The 25,436-nt window shown below is 45.7% G+C and overlaps 1 protein-coding gene across 2 annotated transcripts in view; it reads left to right on the forward strand.

The window, feature by feature from the left end:
* LOC144612025 (signal transducer and activator of transcription 5B-like) overlaps window positions 1-25,436 on the forward strand; it is a 112,522-nt gene that overhangs the window by 39,296 nt on the left and 47,790 nt on the right. For both annotated transcript variants that reach the window (XM_078431484.1, XM_078431485.1), the window contains exons 2-4: window positions 14,118-14,259; window positions 20,670-20,811; window positions 22,979-23,074. In XM_078431484.1, coding sequence (XP_078287610.1) covers window positions 14,135-14,259; window positions 20,670-20,811; window positions 22,979-23,074 — 363 coding nt within the window. In that variant the 5' untranslated portion in view covers window positions 14,118-14,134. The remainder of the gene's footprint in view (window positions 1-14,117; window positions 14,260-20,669; window positions 20,812-22,978; window positions 23,075-25,436) is intronic.

Raw genomic sequence — 25,436 nt, forward strand, 5'->3', positions numbered from 1 at the left:
ACTTCACATTGCCCAAAACGTCTGATGCAGATCATTCTAATTTAAACCGAAGGTATTTATTCACAACATGCTGGAGTAACTCCAAAGACGTACAGGTATGTAGGTTAATTGGCTGGGTAAATGTAAAAATTGTCCCTAGTGGGTGTAGGATAGTGTTAATGTACGGGGATCACTGGGCGGCACGGACTTGGAGGGCCGAAAAGGCCTGTTTCCGGCTGTATATATATGATATGATATGATATAAATCAGCAGGTCAGGCAGCATCTCAGGAGAGAAGGAATGGGTGACGTTTCGGGTCGAGACCCTTCTTCAGACTGAGGAAGGGTCTCGACCCGAAACGTCACCCATTCCTTCTCTCCTGAGATGCTGCCTGACCTGCTGAGTTACTCCAGCATGTTGTGAATAAATATCTTCGATTTGTACCAGCATCTGCAGTTATTGTCTTATTCTAATTTAAACCATCTGGCACATTATGCTTACAGCAAGTGATGTGTGTTTTAATAACTAATTTAGATTGACGACTTCCTGTTGCTATCACACATTTTTCTATTGCAAAAACCTATTTGTTGAGAGAAATGATGAGGAACTTCAAAGGTTAATGCATACAATCCACAACAGAAAGTGTGGCAGATGTAAATTCAAGTTATTGGACTGGGCTACAATGTCTGGCAACCAACTGAAATGCATTTCTGCGCTTCAAAGGTTTGGCAACGGCACTTTTAAAAACAAATGTTGCATGACAATGTCAGATAATTCCGCGTCCAATCTAGTGAGGGCAAGCTGTAAAAGCGTCTGAAGAAGGGTCTCGACCCGAAACGTCACCCATTCCTTCTCTCCAGAGATGCTGCCTGTACCGCTGAGTTACTCCAGCATTTTGTGTCTATCTTTGGTTTAAACCAGCATCTGCAGTTCCTTCCTACACTGAAAAATAAGTCATCTGTTTGCCAGCTGCTTGTGTTAAGAAGGTATAAAACGCAAGAGCTCTTAAAGTGGTAGGTTTTATGTAGGAAGGAACTGCAGACGCTGGTTGAAACCGAAGATAGACACAAAAAACCGGAGTAACTCAGCGCACAGGGGCCTAATGCGGGACAAGGGCGGTCCTGTACGGGACAAACCTATTTAACCCAAAATACGGGATGTCCCGGCTAATACGGGACAGTTGGCGACCCCGACCCTGTGCTGTACTGCTTTATGTTTTAGATCTCGCCAAAGGTCAGTGTGCACATTGTGCCTTTTAATTTTAAACATTTAGCTTTGACAAGGTTGCTGCAATCATGAAATGAGTTTTATAAGCACTGACGTTTGAGGGGATAGAATTCAGGATCTCTGCTTAAATGCTAAGAATGAAATTATATTCACCGAGGAAAATGTAACCCAACATGTCATGTCTGAACTCGAAAAAGGATTGTCAATGCCTCTCTGGTATGCAGCACACAGTGAAGAACTAGTTTAGCGGATTTTCAGTAAAATCCGAAGAAGTAAATTCTGGAACTACAGATGACAACCTGTGTTGTGACCGTTTGGGTTACAGAAATTTGCCCTTACAGATTGCCGATAACTACCCAAAAATTTGAGATGGGGAATAAAATTAACATGTACCTAGGGTACAGTAACATTCCTATTTTGCATACAGGTCAGTAGAAATGTTACATAGTAGGGAAAAAAATCTGCAGATGCTGGTTTAAGTCAATAGTCAATAGTCGTTTATTTGTCACATACACATAAATGTGTAGTGAAATGAAACATTACCCGCAGTTGAACAATAAGACCTATAAGAATAATCAATAAAAATGCAATAACACACACAATCACAAACTAACACCAAACAAAAAGAAACAACCATCACAGTGAGTCTCCTCCAGTCACCTCCTCACTGTGATGGAAGGCCAGAATGTCTTTTTCTCTTCCCTGCCGTCTTCTCCCGCGGTCAGGCTGTTGAAGTTGCCACGTCGGGGCGGTCGGGACTCCCGACATTGGGCGGTGAAAGGTCCGCGGCCTATTCCAGGCTGCGCCGGACGGTCAAAGGTCCGCGGCGGGCCGACCCAAGCCCTGCGATTCGGGGCGGGCGAACACGCTGCCTCTGCCGCTGCCGGAGCTCCCGATGTCGGCCCCCACCCAGGGGCCTGCGGGCTTCCGACGTCCACGCGGCCCGCGCCGAAGCCTCCGGAGACGAGTCGCAGCCGCTCCCGCAGCATCCGAAGGCGACCAGAGCCCCAGGTGGTGAGTCCGGGCCGCGGGCTCTGCGAACCAGAGCCCCAGGTAGCCCCAGGCGCATGGCCGGTGGTAGGCCGCATTGGGAACGGAGACACGACACAGAAACAAAGGTCGCGTCTCCGTTCGGGAGAGAGAATTTTACAGTTCCCGTTCCCTCCCATCCCTCCCACCCCCCCCCCCCCAAACATAACATACAAACACTACACCATATTAAAACTACAATTCAGACAAAAACAACAAAAAACACAAAAGACAGACGGACTGCAGGCAAGCCGCAGCTGCGACGGCAGCGAAGGTAGACACAAAATGCTGGAGTAACTCAGCGAGTCAGGCAGCATCTGTGGAGAACATGGATAGGTGACGTTTCACAGAGTGCTGGAGTAACTCATCGGGTCAGGTAGCATCTGTGGAGAACATGGATAGGTGACGTTTCACAGAGTGCTGGAGTAACTCAGCGGGTCGGGCAGCATCTGTGGAGAACATGGATAGGTGACGTTTCACAGAGTGCTGGAGTAAATCAGCGGGTCAGGCAGCATCTGTGGAGAACATGGATAGGTGACGTTTCACAGAGTGCTGGAGTAACTCAGCGGGTCGGGCAGCATCTGTGGAGAACATGGATAGGTGACGTTTCACAGAGTGCTGGAGTAAATCAGCGGGTCAGGCAGCATCTCTGGAGAGAAGTAGTGGGTGACGTTTCGGGTTCTTCAGTCCTTACTATGTATACAAATCTGACTATGCATAGGCACAATTATACTTTAATATAATTATGTCATATTTGCATGACACCCCTGTACTTGTCTTCACGTGTCTTCTGAAGATTCAAATGTGCAATAGGGCTATTCTTTGTGGCACCTCTCTATGGTTGAGTTTTGTTGTTACGTGTACTGAGGTACAGTGAAAAGCTTTTGTGTGAAAAGCTCTTTCATTCTGTGTACGTTGCTGCCAGCATATTCCCCTTTATATGAATACGGGGGGTGCCTGGCAACTTTTCTTCACAGAGACTATTGTGTTGCAAACTTTTTCTCTTAGCAGTAGATGCCAAGAACGTGTTGCAGACTGAGTTTTTGAAGTTGGGAGGTCATGTTGCAGTTGTATAAGACGCTGGTGAGGCCGCATTTAGAGTATTGTGTTCAGTTCTGGGCACCATGCTATAGGAAAGATGTTGTCAAGCTGGAAAGGGTGCAGAGAAGATTTACGAGGATGTTGCCAGAGCGAGAGGGTGTGAGCTACAGGGAGAGATTGGGGAGGCTGGGACTCTATTCCATGGAGCGCAGGAGGATGAGGGGCGATCTTATAGAGGTGTACAAAATCATGAGAGGAATAGATGGGTAGATGCACAGAATCTCTTGCCCAGATTAGGGGAATCGACCAGAGGACACAGGACATAGGTTTAAGGTGAAGGGGAAAAGATTTAATAGCAATCTGAGGGGTAGCTTTTTCATACAAAGGGTGGTGGGTGTATAGAACGAGCTGCCAGTGGAGGTAGTTGAGGCTGGGACTATCCCAACATTTAAGAAACAGTTAGACAGGTACATGGATGGGACAGGTTTGGAGGGATATGGACCAAACGCGGGCAGGTGGGACTAGTGTAGCTGGGACACATTGGCCGGTGTGGGCAAGTTGGGCCGTTTAGGATGTGGGAAGGTAGGGACACTGTTGGAGCTTCTGGGAGCTACACCTGCAAGACCTGTGTCCAGGTGCAGCTCCTGAATGGACATGTGGCGGAGTTGGGGAAGCAGCTGGATGACCTCAGGGCCATCCGGGAATGCGAGAGTTTCCTCGACAGGACCTACTGTGAGGCTGTCATGCCAAGGGTCCAGGTCGAGCGAAGGTGGGAGACCGTTTCAAAGGGGAGTGAACGTGGACTACAGGAGACCCCGGTGGCTGTGCCTATTGCAAACAGGTACACCCTCTTGGGAGCTGTCGGGGCAGAAGACGCTTCCAGTCCGAGCGGCGGACAAGTTGGCGGCTCTAATCCAGGCAAGGAGACTCGACCGGGGAGACCGAAGTCAGGAAGAGCCATAGTAGTGGGTGACTCCATTGTCCGAGGTACGGACAGTAGATTCTGTGGCGACAGGCGGGACTTGAGGATGGTCTGTTGCCTCCCTGGTGCCAGGGTTCAAGACATCACGGACTGGCTTCAGAACATCCTAGCGAGGGAAGGCGATCAACTGGAAGTAGTTGTGCACGTGGGCACGAACGACGTCGGAAGGAAGAGGAAGGAGATACTGCAACGTGAGTTTAGAGAGTTAGGAAGAAGACTGAGAAGTAGGACGTCGAGGGTCGTTGTCTCTGGACTGCTGCCTGTACCTCGTGCTGGTGAGGGCAGGAACAGAGAGATTGGGGAAATGAATGTGTGGCTGAGGGGCTGGTGCAGGGAGCAAGGATTTAGATTTCTAGACCACTGGGATCTCTTCTGGGGTAGGGGTGACCTGTACAAAAGGGACGGGTTACACCTTAACAGCAGGGGGCCAACATTCTGGCAGTCAGGTTTGCTAGTGCTACACGTGTGGCTTTAAACTATGTAGTGGGGGGGGAGGAGTTGACAAATTGGGAATATTAAGATGGAGTTAAAGGGGAAGCGAATACAGGAGAAAGTGCAAAGGACTCTCGTATAAATGGGAAGGGAAGTTCTAGATGGGATAAGAGAGTAAGGTCAGGGCCAATTGTGACCGGTGTGAGAGGGGAGGTGAATACCGAAGTTAAAGTGTTGTATTTAAATGCGCGAAGTATAAAAAATAAAGTGGATGAGCTTGAGGCTCAGTTAGACATTGGCAAGTATGATGTTGTGGGAATCACAGAGACATGGCTACAAGAGGACCAGGGCTGGGAACTGAATATTCAGGGGTACACAACGTATAGAAAAGACAGACAGGTGGGCAGAGGGGGTGGGGTCGCTCTGTTGGTGAGGAATGATATTCACTCCCTTGCAATGGGTGACATAGAATCAGGAAATGTAGAATCAGTATGGATAGAAATGAGGAATTGTAAGGGTAAAAAGACCCTAATGGGAGTTATCTACAGACCCCCAAACAGTAGCCTCGACATAGGGTGCAAGTTGAATCAAGAGCTAAAATTGGCGTGTCGCAAATGTAATGCTACGGTGGTTATCATATCATATCATATATATACAGCCGGAAACAGGCCTTTTCGGCCCTCCAAGTCCGTGCCGCCCAGTGATCCCCGTACATTAACACTATCCTACACCCACTAGGGACAATTTTTTACATTTTACCCAGCCAATTAACCTACATACCTGTACGTCTTTGGAGTGTGGGAGGAAACCGAAGATCTCGGAGTAAACCCACGCAGGTCACGGGGAGAACGTACAAACTCCTTACAGTGCAGCACCCGTAGTCAGGATCGAACCTGAGTCTCCGGCGCTGCATTCGCTGTAAAGCAGCAACTCTACCGCTGCGCTACCGTGCCGTTATGGGAGATTTCAACATGCAGGTAGACTGGGAAAATCAGGTTGGTAATGGACCCCAGGAAAGAGAGTTTATGGGGTGCCTCCGAGATGGATTCTTGTACAGCTTGTACTGGAGTCTACCAGGGAGAAGGCAATTCTGGATTTAGTGTTGTGTAATGAACCTGATCTGATAAGAGGCCTCTAAGGTAAAAGAGCCATTAGGATGCAGTAATCACAATATGATAAGTTTTACTCTACAAATTGAGAGGGAGAAGGAAAAATCAGAAGTGTCAGTATTACAGTATAGCAAAGGGGATTACAGAGGCATGAGGCAGGAGCTGGCCAGATTTGACCGGAAGGAGGCCCTAGCAGGGAAGACGGTGGAACAGCAATGGCAGGTATTCCTGGGAATAATGCAGAAGTTGCAGGATCAATTTATCCCAAAGAGGAGGAAAGATTCTAAGGGGAGTAAGAGGCACCCGTGGCTGACAAGGGAAGTCAAGGACAGCATAAAAATAAAAGAGAAGAAGTATAACATAGCAAAGAAGAGTGGGAAGCCAGAGGATTGGGACTCTTTTAAAGAGCAACAGAAGATAACTAAAAAGGCAATACGGGGAGAAAAGATGAGGTACGAGGGTAAGCTAGCCAATAATATAAAGGAGGATAGTAAAAGCTTTTAGGTATGTGAAGAGGAAAAAAATAGTCAAGGCAAATGTGGGTCCCTTGAAGACAGAAGCAGGGGAATTTATTATGGGGAACAAGGAAATGGCAGACGAGTTGAACCGGTACTTTGGATCTGTCTTCACTAAGGCAGATACAAACAATCTCCCAGATGTTCTAGTGGCCAGAGATCCTCGGGTGATGGAGGAACTGAAGGAAATCCACATTAGGCAGGAAATGGTGTTGGGTAGACTGATGGGACTGAAGGATGATAAATCCCCAGGGCCTGATGGTCTGCATCTCAGGGTACTTAAGGAGGTGGCTCTAGAAATTGTGGACACATTGGTAATCATTTTCCAATGTTCCATAGATTCAGGATCAGTTCCTGTGGATTGGAGGGTAGCTAATGTTATCCCACTTTTTAAGAAAGGAGGGAGAGAGAAAACGGGAAATTATAGACCAGTTAGTCTGACATCAGTGGTGGGGAAGATGCTGGAGTCAATTATAAAGACGAGATTGCAGAGCATTTGGATAGCAGTAACAGGATCGTTCCGAGTCAACATGGATTTACGAAGGGGAAATCATGCTTGACTAATCTTCTGGAATTTTTTGAGGATGTAACTAGGAAAATTGAAAGGGGAGAGCCGGTGGATGTGGTGTACCTCGAATTTCAGAAAGCCTTCGACAAGGTCCCACGTAGGAGATTAGTAGGCAAAATTAGAGCACATGGTATTGGGGGTAGGGTACTGACATGGATAGAAAATTGGTTGGCAGACAGAAAGCAAAGAGTGGGGATAAATGGGTCCCTTTCAGAATGGCAGGCAGTGACTAGTGGGGTACCGCAAGGCTCGGTGCTGGGACTGCAGCTATTTACAATATACATTAATGACTTGGATGAAGGGATTAAAAGTACCATTAGCAAATTTGCAGATGATACAAAGCTGGGTGGTAGTGTGAACTGTGAGGAAGATGCTATGAGGTTGCAGGGTGACTTGGACAGGTTGTGTGAGTGGGCGGATGCATGGCAGATGCAGTTTAATGTGGATAAGTGTGAGGTTATCCAATTTGGTGGTAAGAATAGGAAGGCAGATTATTATCTGAATGGTGTCAAGTTAGGAAAAGGGGACGTACAACGGGATCTGGGTATCCTAGTGCATCAGTCACTGAAAGGAAGCAAGCAGGTACAGCAGGCAGTGAAGAAAGCCAATGGAATGTTGGCCTTCATAACAAGAGGAGTTGAGTATAGGAGCAAAGAGGTCCTTCTGCAGTTGTACAGGGCCCTAGTGAGACTGCACCTGGAGTACTGTGTGCTGTTTTGGTCTCCAAATTTGAAGAAGGATATTCTTGCTATTGAGGGCGTGCAGCATAGGTTTACTAGGTTAATTCCCGGAATGGCGGGACTGTCGTATGTTGAAAGACTGGAGCGACTAGGCTTGTATACACTGGAATTTAGAAGGATGAGAGGGGATCTTATCAAAACATATAAGATTATTAAGGGGTTGGACACGTTAGAGGCAGGAAACATGTTCCCAATGTTGGGGGAGTCCAGAACCAGGGGCCACAGTTTAAGAATAAGGGGTAGGCCATTTAGAACGGAGATGAGGAAAAACGTTTTCAGTTAGAGAGTTGTGAATCTGTGGAATTCTCTGCCTCAGAAGGCAGTGGAGGCCAATTCTCTGAATGCATTCAAGAGAGAGCTAGATAGAGCTCTTAAGGATAGCGGAGTCAGGGGGTATGGGGAGAAGGCAGGAACAGGGTACTGATTGAGAATGATCAGCCATGATCACATTGAATGGCGGTGCTGGCTCGAAGGGCCGAATGGCCTCCTCCTACACCTATTGGCTATTGATTTAATTCATTATACACAATTATAGGCCGGGTGTCAGTTTCATATGTTGTCACCAGCAGACCATTCTTTACTTGTTTTAAGTAAACAGGAACTATGATTGTTATCAGGATATGCACTTTCAAGAATTAAATTGATTTCGTAGACAACTTTATTTAGCTTGCCGTTCGTTGGGTTTTATTCAGAAAATATCCATTTGTACTTGGTGCCTGTGTGACGCAATTGTGACGTTCTTGAAAGTTTTGTACTTTCAGTGAATTGTAATTTGAATGTCATGAGTTGTACACAATATGTATTTCATGCGTTAAAACATTCATATCGATATAAAGAAATAACTAACATTCATGTATTATTCTTGTCCTCAGAGCATGCTGAGGCTTTTCATAGCAAATGAGTCGGGTCACTTTTAGAAACATAGAAACATAGAAAATAGGTGCAGGAGGAGGCCATTTGGCCCTTCGAGCCAGCACCACCATTCATTGTGATCATGGCTGATCATCCACAGTCAGTAACCCGTGCCTGCCTTCTCCACATAACCCTTGATTCTGCTAGCCCCCAGAGCTCTATCCCACTCTCTTTTAAATTCATCCAGTGAATTGGCCTCCACTGCCCTCTGTGGCAGAGAATCCCACAAATTCACAACTCTCTGGGTGAAAAAGTTTTTTCTCACTTCAGTTTTAAATGGCCTCCCCTTTATTCTTAGACTGTGGCCCCTGGTTCTGGACTCTCCCAACATTGGGAACATTTTTCCTGCATCTAGCTTGTCCAGTCCTTTTATAATTGTATACGTCTCTATAAGATCCTCTCTCATCCTTCTAAACTCCAGTGTATACAAGCCCAGTCTTTCCAATTTTTCCTCATATGTCAGTCCCACCATCCCAGGGATTAACCTCGTGAACCTCCACTGCACTGCCTCAATAGTAAGGATGTCCTTCCTCAAATTAGGAGACCAAAACTGCACACAATACTCCAGATGTGGTTTTGTTTCACAGTCCAGTGCAGCATCTAATTTTCACTCACTAATCCCCTAAGGACAGGGTTCTGCTTTGAGAGTGTTTAAATAAATGATAGAATAATTTTTCTGCTCTCTTCTACAGTGGCATGGGATATTTTTAATATCAGGCAGACAGTTATGCTAGCAGAGTAGTTAGGCCACTGGACTCTCTGAGCTATTGAACAAATTCTCTTGAGTTTTTGAAATTTAACTCGAGGAGACACAAGAGATTGCATATGCTAGAAGCAAGACACAGTGCTGGGGGAACTCAATGGGCCAGGCTGCATCTGTGGAGGGAAATGGACAGATGACATTTTGGATCGGGACCCTTCTTCAGACTAATGGGGAAAAAGCTGTGAAAGAGAGGTGAGAGAAAGTGGTGAGGCAAAGCTCTGTGAGTGATAGGTGGATACAGGCGAAGGGGGGTTTGATTGGTGGAGTAGGTCTAGAGGTGAAAAGGAGCCAAAAGGGTTTAGATGAGGAAGGGAGGAGTGAATTGTGAAGCCGGAGGAAGAGATAGGGGATGGAAGGGAACGGGGAAAGGGAAATGCCTCCGTGAATTTGAAATAGTCAGGTCCTCAACATCACACGTCCTCAAAACAAATACATGTGACAAATACTATTGAGCCATTCTCTCGTCAGTATTTAGCAATTTGTATGTGTTATTTATCTTGAATCTTTGCCATGTGTGTGCACATGTACGATGCACTTGGGATCTCACTTCCTCTTTAAAAAAAATCAGAAGTTGGCTGAATTTCCCCTTTTCAGTCAATGTTAGCGACTACTTACTGGGTTATTAAAGCTAGGCCTTCATAACAAGAGGAGTTGAGTATAGGAGTAAAGAGGTCCTTCTGCAGTTGTACAGGGCCCTAGTGAGACCGCACCTGGAGTACTGTGTGCAGTTTTGGTCTCCAAATTTGAGGAAGGATATTCTTGCTATTGAGGGCGTGCAGTGTAGATTTACTAGGTTAATTCCCGGAATGGCGGGACTGTCGTATGTTGAAAGACTGGAGGGACTAGGCTCGTATACACTGGAGTTTAGAAGGATGAGAGGAGATCTTATCGAAACGTATAAGATTATTAAGGGGTTGGACACGTTAGAGGCAGGAAACATGTTCCCAATGTTGGGGGAGTCCAGAACAAGGGGCCACAGTTTAAGAATAAGGGGTTGGCCATTTAGAACTGAGATGAGGAAAAACGTTTTCAGTCAGAGAGTTGTAAATCTGTGGAATTCTCTGCCTCTGAAGGCAGTGGAGGCCAATTCTCTGAATGCATTCAAGAGAGAGCTAGATAGAGCTCTTAAGGATAGCGGAGTCAGGGGGTATGGGGAGAAGGCAGGAACGGGGTACTGATTGAGAATGATCAGCCATGATCACATTGAATGGCGGTGCTGGCTCGAAGGGCCGAATGGCCTCCTCCTGCACCTATTGTCTATTGTCTATAATGCTGAAATTTGCTCTTGATCGGCTCCAATATTGTAGATAGTATTGTCACTAAGAAGTTTAACACTGCCTTTTGAGATCGCTGGCTTTTTGTAAATAAACACCTTGGTTAGTTAGTATCAAATCCACCAAGATTTCTTTGCCTCCTGCACACCCAAGCGTTTGAAGTCAATGGAGAATAAAATGAGACAATGAATGATGGGGTCTGGCGTGAAACCCTTCACTTCCTACCTGACAAATGTGGTTAAAATCTGTAGGAAAAAAAACTGCAGATGCAGGTTAAAATCGAAGGGAGACACAAAATGCTGGAGTAACTCAGCGGGTCAGGCAGCATGTCGGGAGAGAAGGAATGTGAGTTTCGGACCCGAAACGTCACCCATTCCTTCTCTCCCGAGATGTTGCCTGACCCGCTGAGTTACTCCAGCATTTACTGTCTACCTTTGGTTAAAATCTGATTGTGTCTCAACAAATATTCCGTTTTGAAAGTACAGCAAGTACATCAGGTGTTAACATACTTGTGTTTGTACTATGAGTGGAAATTGAAAAGTAGGTGGGGGAGCTTTAATATTGCATCCTTATGCCTCCACATATAGAAATCCATGTGCATTTTATACATACCAATCTCGCTTGCACTTATAGTACATAAACATTCAGGCTGATGTACTAATCCACTGCACACCATTTACAGAAATGTGCTGCGACTGCCAAATCTGAGATACAAACAGGACATAACCAACAGGTTAGACAGCTTCCATGGAGAGAGAAACTGAGTTAATGTTTCATTGTTCATCAAAACCAATGATAGCACGGATGTTGCGTGACCCACTGAGTACTTCCAGCAGTTTCTGTTCTTGTGACCTAATAGTTGACTCTTTTAATGTGAAACTTTTACCACTTCGCCGTGGGCGGCGCAGCGGTAGAGTCGCTGCCTTACAGCGCTTGCAGCGCCGGAGACACAGGTTCGATCCCAACTACGGGTGCTGTCTGTACAGAGTTTGTACGTTTTCCCCGTGACCGCGTGGGTTCAGTTTCCTCCCACACTCCAAAGACGTGCAGGTTTGTAGGTTCATTGGTTTGATATAAGTGTAAATTGTCCCTAGTGTGTGTGGGATAGTGTTAATGTGCAGGGGATCGCTGGTCGGTGTGGACTCAGTGAGCTGAAGGGCCTGTTTCCACGCTGTATCTCTAAACTAAACTCTTAGGTACAGCTTTCTTGTACATTTATATCTTTGTCAGAAAATATTGAATAAGACGCTCCTCATTAACCTCATTGTGAGTGTTACAACACACGATGCCTCAGAAAAGCCACCAGCAGCCACAAAGACTCTTCACAACCCTGCAACAGTCTGTTCGAACTTCTACCATCGGGCAGACGATACAAGGCCTTCTACGCCCACACCTCCAGACTCAGGAACAGCTTCATCCCCAGGGCCATAGCTGCTATGAACCGGTCCTGCTGAGCCGGATGGTCACATCACACAGTGAACCGGCACAGATCTACTTGCACTTTATTCTGTTTTAAAACTGTTACAATTTGTTCATTGGGTTGTTTAAATTAATACTGACTAGCTAATTAAATTATTGCATCGTATGGGAGGCGCATTCCCTATCTCGTTGTACCCCTGTACAATGACAATAAAGATATATCACCCCCGTCCTTTACAAACTCCACTGGCTCCCCATCCCCCAGAGAATCCAGTACAAAATCCTCCTCATGACCTACAAAGCCCTCCATAACCTGGCCCCATCCTACCTGACTGACCTCCTCCACAGGCACACTCCCACCTGCACCCTCCGCTCTGCTGCTGCCAATCTCCTGTCCCCCCCCATCCGGACCAAACTCAGAACCTGGGGGGACAGGGCTTTCTCCATCGCTGCTCCCACCCTCTGGAACTCACTACCCCAAACCGTCAGAGACTCCTCCTCACTCACCACATTCAAAACATCACTGAAGTCTCACCTGTTCAGCACTGCCTTCAACCACTGAAGGTCACCTCACCTTCTGTCTCCTTTTTCTGTTCGTTTACTTATTTATCTATTTATTCAATTCTCTATGTTCTAGAAATCCCTGTAAAGCGTCTTTGAGTGTTTGAAAAGCGCTATATAAATGTAATGCATTATTATTATTATTATTATTATATATTGTATTGTATTGTATTGTAAATACAGTGCATTCAGAAAGTATTCAGACCCCTTCACTTTTTCCACATTTTGGTACGTTACAGCCTTATTTTAAAATGGACTAAATTCATTTTTTTCATCATCGATCTACACACAATACCCCAGAATGAAGAAGCGAAAACAGGTGTTTAGAAATTTCTGCTACAGATGCTGGTTTACACAAAGTGCTGGAGTAATTCAGCGGGTCAGGCAACATCACTAGAGAACATGGGAGAAGATGGGTCCCGGCCTGAAACGTCACCTATCCATGTTCTCCAGAGATGCTGCCTGATCCGCTGAGTTACTCCAGCACTTTGTACCTGTTCGTGTTCTCCAGAGATGCTGCCTGACCCGCTAAGTTACTCCAACACTTTGTACCTGTCCGTATTCTCCAGGGATGCTGCCTGACCCGCTGAGTTACTCCAGCATTTTGTACCTGTTCACGTTCTCCAGAGATGCTGCCTGACCCGCTGAGTTACTCCAGCACTTTGTACCTGTCCACGTTCTCCAGAGATGCTGCCTGACCTGCTGAGTTACTCTAACACTCTGTGAAACGTCACCTATCCATGTTCTCCACAGATGCTGCCTGACCCGCTGAGTTACTCCAGCAGTCTGTGAAACGTCACCTATCCATGTTCTCCACAGATGCTGCCTGACCCGCTGAGTTATTCCAGCACTCTGTGAAACGTCACCTATCCATGTTCTCCACAGATGCTGCCTGACCCGCTGAGTTACTCCAGCACTCTGTGAAACGTCACCTATCCATGTTCTCCACAGATGCTGCCTGACCCGCTGAGTTACTCCAGCACTCTGTGTCCACAAATTATTCCACTCCTGTTCTTTCTTAGTCTCTATGTAGGCATGACATCAGCAGGCTTATTGGAAAATTAATATTAACCATTGCAAATGTTTTTCTCTTTTTAATGTAAGGGTAAGAAAGAGTACTGAGGCCAATTATAGTTACTCACAAAATGCTGGAGTAACTCGTTGTAGAGTAGGAGGGCAGGAGAAATCACAGAGGGGGAGCAGCGAGAGAGCATGTTGCTAAACTCTCGACGAAGAGAGGAGGAGAACTTCTTCAAAGTGGACATACCTTGAGGAGAAATCGCAGTGGGGCAACAGGTAGTATGTCGTAGAGTAGGAGGGCAGGAGAAATCACAGAAATCACCAATTATAGTTACAATCAACACATTCTGCACAGCTTGGGAATCAATCCTGGATTGTGACTCATTCACACACTGTACAAAATCACAGATTGATTGAGTGATAAATGTTCCAAATTTATATTCAAGGTTGGTAAATTCAGTTATTGATAGCAATACTATGTGTTATGAGCATATTACTCAAGTGTAAATGGAAAATAAAATATTTAACATGCATTATTTGTTTCAGGTACTCGAAAATAAAGAATGGCTTTCTGGGGTGAGATAATGAAACAGCACCAGTTCCTTCCTCAGTTGCAGGAGTTGTATGGAAAACATTTCCCCATTGAAGTCAGGCACCATCTCGCTGAATGGATAGAGAAACAACCATGGTCAGTCTCGGCTCGCTTACTATTTTTGTATTTCTAGCTTTATCTGGAGTAATTCCTCCCACGTTTCCAGCATTTCTATCTTCTCCCTTATTTATATACTGTTAGTTTGTGCCCAGATCTCTTGTCAGGTTGTTTACTAACTAGAATACACTAAATCGCAGCTTTCCAACAACCACTTTTATTTTGGAATTTCTGATGTGGTTAATTGCTGTTCTGATTGGGGTGAGTGAACAACTTATGAAAAGTTGCAGATGGTTAAATAGATATGCACATTTCCTAATCTAAGAGAGGAAAGACTGTCTGCTTAATGCGCCCTTTTTGAAATAAAACTCCTCCCCTGATGATTAGTAACTGCCATTTCGATGAATCAGCTAAGATCAATGGTCATTGGTCTTTTTCTTTTGGGCTTGACAAACCTCAAGAAATTTCCATTACATCATATGGTTTGTTCAGCGTGCATTCTTCAATATGCAGTCATTTGAGGAAACTGAGATTGCGTACATGAAAACAGCTTGGGTACAATTTGTACGATAAGATGATGAATATGTACAAACAGAAGTCTACTCTGGCACCTCTTTGTGTCTGCTTTATTATCAAGATGGGGGATGGGGTCTGAAGAAGGTTCTCGACATGAAACGTCACCCATTTCTTCTCTCCAGGGATGCTGCCTGTCCCACTGAGTTACTCCAGCTGCCTATAGAGAGATAATGGGATTGTGGAGATAATGTTTCATTCCGCAACTCTATTCACTTTAAGTTCCCACAATAAAGGAACAGGACTACTTCGGTCTTCTATAATCCCAGAAAAGTTTTTTTTCCCCAAAATAAACTTTATTCAGAACTAGACCAAGTGGACCCGTTGGGCCCAAACAGCTCCTGCATTGGTGCAGCACCCTCTCCTTCACCTCCCCCTCCCCTTCCCCTCCCCCTCCCCCCTTCCTCCACCCCTCCTCTCCTCTCCTCCCTCCCCCCCCTTCCTCCACCCCTCCCTCCGCTCCTCTCCTCCCTCCCCCTCCCCTTCCTCCACCCCTCCTCTCCTCCCTCCTCTCCTCTCCTTCCTCCTCCCCCTTCCCTGCTCCCCTCCCCCCCCCCCATCCTCCTCCCCTGGGTTTCAGACAGCCCCACTCTCAGCCCGGGTCTGTTTCTGTTTCTGTCCCGGTTTCAGCGGGAGGTCACCCCCCACCGCAGAGTGAAAGAGCAGCTGGAGGACACACACCGCGGATGGGCACGGTTCCCCACGGCCCGGCTCTCGGCGCCGCCCACCCGCACTTCACCGTCCCCACACTCACAGACAGCGCCCGTGTGACCGACCGGCTCACAGGAGCCCTGACACGGAGTGACAACCTGGTGGCATTCCACGCTCTGCGCACACAGCTTCCTGGCTCACCCACGCTCTGAAGTCATATCTCACCAACACAGCACTCCACAACACCCCCTTCCTCCCTCCCCCGTCGATTCCACTTTTGGCCAACACGGTACAGCCAGCAGTTTAACTCACAGCGGTCCTCGCACACTTCCCGATTCTCTTTAAACATTTACATAATTGACAACCAAAGCTCCAAATAGCAAACCCACCCACAATCTCTGTGCGTGAGGCTCTTGTGTCCCGGCCATCTCACGTATCAGATCAACGGGCCCCAACTGTGCAGGCGCCGCCCCGTTTGTTCTGCGCACGTGCGGATCTGGCGGCCATCTTATGCAAGTACCAGATCAACGGGCCCCAATTGGTGGAACGGGAGCACGTGGCCGCTGGCTGGGTGAGGTCACGTGGGGCGCGGGGCGGTGACGTCACCCTTTGTCCCGTATTTGGGAGTGAGGAAGTTGGCAACTCTACTAATACGGGACAAGGGCGGTCCCATACGGGACAAACTAATTTAGCCCAAAATACGGGATGTCCCGGCTAATACGGGACAGTTGGCGACCCTGCAGTAGAGACGAGATTTTCCAATTTCCTCCCTCCTTTTGCAAATTCTTGGATATGCCTGCAGGCACTGACAGTCCTCCTGCACGGCAGACACGAATGTAAACATGGACAGCATCAATAAACTGTTTTGTCATGGCATGGCATCGCAGTCATGCCCATTCCTGTTCACAGTAAACAGTTGAAGACTTTAAACTGGTACGGTTGGGGGAGGGACTCAATAGGCAGTGTGTGAGGCAGGAGGCAGAAAAGGGAAACACAGACCCAATATGTAGGAGAGAAAGAAGTGAAAAGAAATAAACTGAGAATAAGAAATGATGGGTCCCTTAAATGTGTATATTTTAATGCTAGGAGCATTGTAAGAAAGGTGGATGAGCTTAGAGCCTGGATTGACATCTGGAAGTATGATGTTGTGGCGATCAGTGAAACATGGTTGCAGGAGGGTTGCGATTGGCAATTAAATATTCCAGGATTTCATTGTTTCAGATGTGATAGAATTGGAGGGGCAAGAGGTGGGGGTGTTGCATTGCTTGTCAGGGAGGATATCACAGCAGTGCTTTGGCAGGACAGACTAGAAGGCTCGATTAGGGAGGCTGTTTGGGTGGAACTCAGAAATGAGAAAGGTTTAGCAACACTTATAGGGGTGTATTATAGACCGCCAAATAGGGAACGAGAATTGGAAGAGCAAATATGTAAGGAGATAGCAGATATTAGTAGTAAGCACAGAGTAGTGATTGTGGGTGATTTCAATTTTCCGTACATAGACTGGAAATCACATTCTGTTAAAGGGCTGGATGGTTTGGAGTTTGTAAAATGTGTGCAGGATAGTTTTTTGCAGCAATACGTAGAGGTACCTACCAGAGAAGGGGCAGTGTTGGACCTCCTGTTAGGAAATGAGACGGGTCAGGTGACGGAGGTATGTGTTGAGGAGCACTTTGGATCTAGTGATCACAATGCCATTAGTTTCAATATAATTATGGACCAAGGGTTGAGATTTTGGATTGGAGAAAGGCTAATTTTGAGGAGATGAGAAAGGATTTAAAAGGTGTGAAATGGGACATTTTGTTTTATGAAAAGGATATAATAGAGAAATGGAGGATATTTAAAGGTGAAATTTTGAGAGTCCAGAGTCTTTATGTCCCTGTTCGGTGGAAAGGAAAGAATAATAATTTGAAAGCCGTGGTTTTCCAGGGAAATTGGACACTTGGTTCGGAAAAAGAGGGAGATATACAATAAATATAAGCGGCAGGGAGTAAATGAGGTTCTTGAGGAATATAAAGAATGTAAAAGGAATCTTAAGAAGGAAATTAGAAAAGCGAAAAAAAGATATGAGGTTGCTTTGGCAAGTAATGTAAAAGTAAACCCCAAGGGGTTCTACAGATATGTCAATAGCAAAAGGATAGCGAGGGATAAAATTGGTCCATTAGAGAGTCAGAGTGGACAGCTATGTGCTGAGCCGGAAGAAATGGGGGAGATATTAAACTATTTCTTTTCTTCGGTATTCACCGAGGAGAAGGATATTGAATTATGTGAGGTAAGCGAAACAAGTAGAGTAGTGATGGAAATTATGAGGATCAAAGAAGAGGAGGTACCGACACTTTTGAAAAATATAAAAGTGGATAAGTCTCCAGGTCCTGATAGGATATTCCCTAGGACATTGAGGGAAGTTAGTGCAGAAATAGCAGGGGCCATGACGGAAATATTTCAAACGTCATTAGAAACGGGGATGGTGCCGGAAGATTGGCGCATTGCGCATGTTGTGCCTTTGTTTAAAAAAGATTCTAAAAGTAAACCTAGCAATTATAGACCTGTTAGTTTGACGTCTGTGGTGGGAAAATTAATGGAAAAGATACTTAGGGACAATATATATAATCACATGGATAAACAAGGCCTGATTAGAAACAGTCAACATGGATTTGTGCCTGGAAGGTCATGTTTGACTAATCTTCTTGAATTTTTTGAAGAGGTTACCAGGGAAATTGATAAGGGCAAGGCTGTGGATGTTGTCTATATGGACTTCAGTAAGGCATTTGACAAGGTTCCACATGGAAGGTTGATTAAGAAGGTTAAATCGTTGGGTATTAATAGTGAGGTTGCAAGATGGATTCAACAATGGCTGAATGGGAGATACCAGAGGGTAATGGTTGACAATTGTATGTCAGGTTGGAGGCCAGTGTCTAGTGGAGTACCCCAAGGATCTGTGTTGGATGCACTGTTGTTTGTCATTTACATTAATGATCTGGATGATGGTGTGGCAAATTGGATTAGTAAGTATGCAGATGATACTAAGATAGGTGGTGTAGTTAATAATGAAGTAGATTTTCAAAGTCTACAGAGAGACTTGGGCCTTTTGGAAGGGTGGGCTGAAAGATGGCAGATGGAGTTTAATGCTGATAAGTGTGAGGTGCTGCATTTTGGTAGGACAAATCAAAATAGGACGTACAGGGTAAATGGTAGGGAATTGAGGAATGCAGTGGAACAGAGGGATCTGGGAATAACTGTGCATTGTTCCCTGAAGGTGGAATCTCATGTGGATAGGGTGGTGAAGAAGGCGTTTGGTATGCTTGCCTTTATAAATCAGAGCATCGAATATAGAAGTTGGGATGTAATGTTGAAATTGTACAGGGCATTGGTGAGGCCGAATCTGGAGTATGGTGTGCAGTTCTGGTCGCCAAATTATTAGGAAGGATGTCGACAAAATGGAGAGGGTACAGAGGAGATTTACTAGAATGTTGCCTGGGTTTCAGCACTTAAGCTACAGAGAGAGGTTGAACAGGTTGGGTCTTTATTCTTTGGAGCGTAGAAGGTTGAGGGGGGACTTGATAGAGGTTTTTTAAATTTTAAGAGGGACGGACAGAGTTGACGTGGGTAGGCTTTTCCCTTTGAGAGTGGGGAAGATTCCAACAAGGGGACATAACTTCAGAATTAAGGGACAAAAGTTTAGGGGTAACATGAGGTGTAACTTCTTTACTCAGAGGGTGGTGGCTGTGTGGAATGAGCTTCCGGTGGAAGTGGTGGAGGCAGGCTCGATTTTATTATTTAAGAGTAAATTGGATAGGTATATGGATGGGAGGGGATTGGAGGGTTATGGTCTGAGAGCAGGTAGATGAGACTAGGTCAGAGAAAGTGGTTGGCGTGGACTGGTAGGGCCGAAGGGGCCTGTTTCCGTGCTGTAATTGTTATATGGTTATATGGTTATTGATAATCAGTGGTCAATGCCGGATAAAGCTGAGTGAATTACAGATTTGAAATAAGCCTTGGTCTGTTGTATATTCAGTATACCCTGTGGATCTGTGGTAAAACTTTTTTTTACATTAATACAATAATGCACCTGGTATATTTTATACACAGTGTTCTGTTCTGTGGGCTAGGCAGAATTTGTTTCAAGATGGGCTTTGGTCAAGTGCTCGTCAGACTTAATGCAACTTAAAATAGGATGCAATGCGACTTAAAGTAGGGATTTTATAATAAATTTGAAGTAAATGAATTATCACGCAAACCAGCACACACACGCAATGATGGCGGGACTGTCATATGATGAAAGAATGGGTCAACTGGGCTTGTATTCACTGGAATTTAGAAGAATGAGAGGGGATCTTACAGAAACATAAAATTCTTGAGGTATTGGACAAGGTAGATGCAGGAAACATGTTCCCCATGTTGAGAGAGTCCAGAACCAGGGGTTACAGTTTAAGAATAAGGAGTAAGCCATTTAGGACTGAGAGGAGGAAAAACTATTTCACCCAGAAAGTTGTGAATCTGTGCACAGAAGGCAGTGGAGGCCAATTCACTGGATCTTTTCAAGAGAGAGTTAGATATAGATCTTGGAGCTAATGGAATCAATGGATATGGGGAAAAAGCAGGAACGGGGAACTGATTTTGGATGATTAGTCATGATCATGTTGAATGGTGGTGCTGGCTTGAAGGGCTGAATGGCCTACTCCTGCACCTATTTTCTATGTTTCTATGTAATGGGTGTAAATGTGATTAGTCCAGCAGCAGAAGATATAAGAAAATAACTGCTGATGCTGGTACAAATCGAAGTTATTTATTCACAAAGTGCTGGAGTAACTCAGCAGGTCAGGCAGCATCTCAGGAGAGAAGGAATGGGCAACGTTTCGGGTCGAGAACCTTCTTCAGTCTGAAGAAGGCTCTCGACACGAAACGTCACCCATTCCTTCTCTCCTGAGATGCTGCCTGACCTGCTGAGTTACTCCAGCATTTTGTGAATAAATACGTTTGAGTCCAGTAGCAGATGACCTATTGTCTTCTACACATTTTGAGAGAGGATGGCAATGGGATATGTCCATGGATAGGATTGAAATGAATATCATCACAGACACAGATCATCGTCCCAAACAAAGGATTCACTGCAGGGCATAGACTCACTGCCGAGTATAACAGGAGGTAAGACTCCCTGTGAAGCCAAAGGTGCAGGGAAGAGGATGTGTGTATGTGGCAAATGTTTCATTTCGTCTCTTTTATTTTAGGAGCTCCATTACCATAAACCCTACCCATGAAAACCTTGCTCGAAATCTATTGGACACAATGGTATCTGAATTACGGAAAGTGTCAAGTCAGATGACCTATCCAGTCAATTGCCAGCTGAATGAATATGCTACTCTCCTAAAGGTATGATGCAGGCTACAAACGGGAGGATGTTTGCTTGATCTGTATGTGAACATCATTGACAAGTAAAGGATTGATGCCAATACTGGATCATAAGGTCATAAGATCATAAGAAATAGGGGTAGAATTCGGCCATTCGGCCCATCGAGTCTACTCCGCCATTCAATCACGTATACACTTGTATACACTGGAATTTAAAAGGATGAGAAGAGATCTTATCGAAACGTATAAGATTATTAAGGGGTTGGACACGTTAGAGACAGGAAACATGTTCCCAATGTTGGGGGAGTCCAGAACAAGGGGCCACAGTTTAAGAATAAGGGGTAGGCCATTTAGAACTGAGATGAGGAAAAACTTTTTCAGTCAGAGAGTTGTGAATCTGTGGAATTCTCTGCCTCAGAAGGCAGTGGAGGCCAATTCTCCGAATGCATTCAAGAGAGAGCTAGATAGAGCTCTTAAGGATAGCGGAGTCAGGGGGTATGGGGAGAAGGCAGGAACGGGGTGCTGATTGAGAATGATCAGCCATGATCACAGTGAATGGCGGTGCGTACAGGCTCGAAGGGCCGAATGGCCTCCTCCTGCATCGATTGTCTATCTATCTCTCCCTCCTCGCCCCATTCTCCTGCCTTCTCCCCATAACCTCTGACACCTGTTACTTAATTACCAAGCTGCTTGGAGGAGCCCCCTTTTTGTTAAGGTTGCACAGGTACTGTATGTTTGGGTTTCTGCCAGCCCGACATTCCCACGAGGAAGAGAATATGTTTCATTGTTTTCCATTGTGAACTGTGAGCAGTGCTTAGGTTGGCAGCTCATTATAGGGTGTGGATCTTTGCTTTACCACTTTATGTCACTACCCAATGGTTGCTGGATACGTTTGGCCAAGATATTAACTATAACTAATCATTGCTAATTACCATCTGGTAGATTTGAATACTCTAAATGTATTTAGAGTCTTGGAGTCATACTGCTTGGAAACAGGCCCTTTGCCCCACTGAGTCTGTGCCAACCATGCATTAGAATTGTGCCAACCAACCACACAACCATGTATCCTACCACAACCAGGGAGCAGTGTTGAACAGTCTTTGGAGACCCTCGGACTATCCTTGATCGGACTTGCTCACTTTACCTTGCACTAAATGTTATCCCCTTATCATGTGTCTATACACTGTAAATGGCTTGATTGTAATCATGTATTGTCTTTCCACTGACTGGTTAGCACGCAACAAAAGCTTTTCATTGTACCTTGGTACACAATAGATAATAGACAATAGGTGCAGGAGGAGGCCATTCGGCCCTTCGCGCCTGTAGGCACCGCCATTCAATGTGATCACGGCTGATCATTCTCAATCATTACCCTGTTCCTGCCTTCTCCCCATATACGTGACAATAAACTAGACTGATAATAAATATCACATCTAACATCCATTATTATAACAAAATTATTTTGTGCTGCCTTACAGCGCTTACAGCGCCGGAGACCCGGGATCGATCCCGGCTACAGGTGCTGTCTGTACGGAGTTTGTACGTTCTCCCCGTGACCACGTGGGTTTTCTCAGATCTTCGGTTTTCTCCCACACTCTGAAGTTGGACAGGTTTGTAGGCTAATTGGCTTGGTATAAATATAAATTGTCCCTAGTGTATGTAAGATAGTATTAGTGTGCGGCGATCGCTGGTTGGCGTGGACTCGGTGGGCCGAAGGGCCTGTTTCCGCACTGTATCTCTAAACTAAACTAAACAACAAGGTTCTATTTTAAGATTGATTGGATATTCTAATGTCATGCGCTGACAACATTTACCTGCAGAACAATTATGCCTTGGTGATCAGCTGATGGTCATGTGTCTTAACGGTCTACGGTCCACCATTCCCCCTCACCTAGATCCCAGATTTCACCACTCTTGATTGCTACTTAACCTGAATATTGCACTTGACCTTGGCTCCCAATGTGTAAGGTCAGGGGGAAGTTGTCTGCTGAAAATATTTTCTAGTTTCCGCATGAAAGCCACTGTGCATTGAGAACAGATGACTGCAGCCACCTTACACCGAGGAATAAAAAATCCTGATATCTTTCATTTTGTTCTGATATTTATCAACTACTTGTATCACCTGCATTTGTTTGCTAGAAATAGCCCTAAAGTAATATTTTAATGAATACTTGACTTTGTGTTACAGACCATGTTTGATCAGCAGCCTTTAGAACTGGTGAATACTATGAACTGTCTCTTGATGCGAGAAAATCAGTTATTTCAGGAGTTTCAGCAGACCAGTGTAAGTACGCGACCTTTTATGAGTCTGCAGGCCAAATGTAGTTTTTTAAAAATTCTTGGATTGACCCATTGAAGGGTCTTGAGACCCTGCTGCACACGAGGCCCATACCTCCGTCCTGTCCAATCTCCCCAGTGAACAAGCAACAGGACAGTGAGACCGTACCTGGGGTACCGTGTGCAGTTTTGGTCTCCAAATTTGAGGAAGGATATTCTTGCTATTAAGGGCGTGCAGCGTAGGTTTACTAGGTTAATTCCCGGGATGGCGGGACTGTCGTATGTTGAAAGACTGGAGCGACTAGGCTTGTATACACTGGAATTTAGAAGGATGAGAGGAGATCTTATCGAAACGTATAAGATTATTAAGGGGTTGGACACGTTAGAGGCAGGAAACATGTTCCCAATGTTGGGGGAGTCAAGAACAAGGGGCCACGGTTTAAGAATAAGGGGTAGGCCATTTAGAACTGAGATGAGGAAAAACTTTTTCAGTCAGAGAGTTGTGAATCTGTGGAATTCTCTGCCTCAGAAGGCAGTGGAGGCCAATTCTCTGAATGCATTCAAGAGAGAGCTAGATAGAGCTCTTAAGGATAGTGGAGTCGGGGGGTATGGGGAGAAGGCAGGAACGGGGTACTGATTGAGAATGATCAGCCATGATCACATTGAGTGGCGGTGCTGGCTTGAAGGGCCGAATGGCCTCCTCCTGCACCTATTGTCTAAAAGGTTGAAGATAGACACACAATGCTGGAGTAACTCAGCGAGTCAGACAGCATCTCTGGAGAAAAACAACGGGTAGGGTTGGCAACTATCTCACTCCCAAATACGGGACAAGATGGCGTCACCGCCCCGCGCCCCACGTGACCTCACCCAGCCAGCGGCCAGGTGCTCTCGCACCACCAATGGCGGCTGCCCGGGCCGGGAGGCGGGTTGTTACGCAACCTCCGTTAGGCAAACACACTCCGTTAGCCTACACTGTCCCGGCCGACAGAGGCCCGCGGGCCGAATACGGGACAAGGGCGGTCCTGTACGGGACAAACCTATTTAGTCCAAAATACGGAATGTCCCGGCTTACACGGGACAGTCGGCAACCCTAGGAACAGGTGACGTTTCGGGTCGAGACCCATCTTCAGACGTCTGACATCACCTATTCCTTTTCTCCAGAGATGCTGTCTGAGCTGCTGAGTTACTCCAGCTTTTTGTGTCTATCTTCCGTTTAAACCAGCACCTGCAGTTCCTCCCTAAACAAAAGGTTGGTTCTTGTCCAGGAGACAGAAATCGGAGAGCAAAAGAACTGTCTATTTTACTGATCTTAACCCATCAGTTTAGATTAATTTGCAGAGGCATTTATCACAGTCCACCAGGAGTTTTCTATGAATTAATTTGCACCAAACTATGGACAAATAATTTTGTTTAGCTTAGCTTAGAAATGCAGCATGGAAACAGGCCCTTCGGCCCACCGAGTCCACGCCGACCATTGATCACCCTTCCAGACTAGTTGTATGTTATTCCATTTTCACATCCTGCACACTAGGGGTAATTTACAGAAGCCAATTAACCTACAAGTCTGAACTTCTTTGGAATATGGGAGGAAACCAGAGCACCCGGAAAAACCCACACGGTCACAGGGAGAATATGCAAACTCCACACAGACTACACCCAGCGGCATGGTGGCGCAGCGGTAGAGTTGCTGCCTTACAGCGAATGCAGCGCCGGAGACCCGGGTTCAATCCTGACTACGGGTGCTGTCTGTACGGAGTTTGGACGTTCTCCCCGTGACCTGCGTGGGTTTTCTCCGAGATCTTCGGTTTCCCCCCACACTCCAAAGACGTGCAGGTTTGTAGGTTAATTGGCTTGGCAAATGTAAAAATTGTCCCTAGTGTGTGTGGGATAGTGTTAGTGTGCGGGGATCGCTGGGCGGCGCGGACCCGGTGGGGAAGGGCCTGTTTCCGTGCTGTATCTCTAAACCTAAAACTAAACCCGAGGTCAGGATGGAACCCGGGTCTCTGGCGCTGTGAGGCAGCGGCTCCACCCGCTGCATCACTGTGCTGCCCTTAATTGTCTTATTGTTGCTGCTTTTTATTGTGACAGTACCTGCTGGAATGGTGTACCGCCACCACTTAAAAAGGTTTTAAAGGTAGATTTTCACATTTTTTGAATTTTTAATATTATTTAAATATTACCAAAGTTTAAAAAATAATATTTATGAATTAGATAAGGCAGTCAGGCCCTTAAACGACTTAAGCAGCTTTTCGGATGGCCATCTACCAGAGACACTAACAGCAAGGTTGCGAGTTTTATCTGTGAGTAAAAGTAGTCGATTTTATGATGCCACTCAAGATACACCTGTCAAAACTCAGTTGTTGACACTA

Source organism: Rhinoraja longicauda, chromosome 42 (assembly GCF_053455715.1).
Source record: "Rhinoraja longicauda isolate Sanriku21f chromosome 42, sRhiLon1.1, whole genome shotgun sequence".
Lineage (NCBI taxonomy): Eukaryota > Metazoa > Chordata > Chondrichthyes > Rajiformes > Arhynchobatidae > Rhinoraja > Rhinoraja longicauda.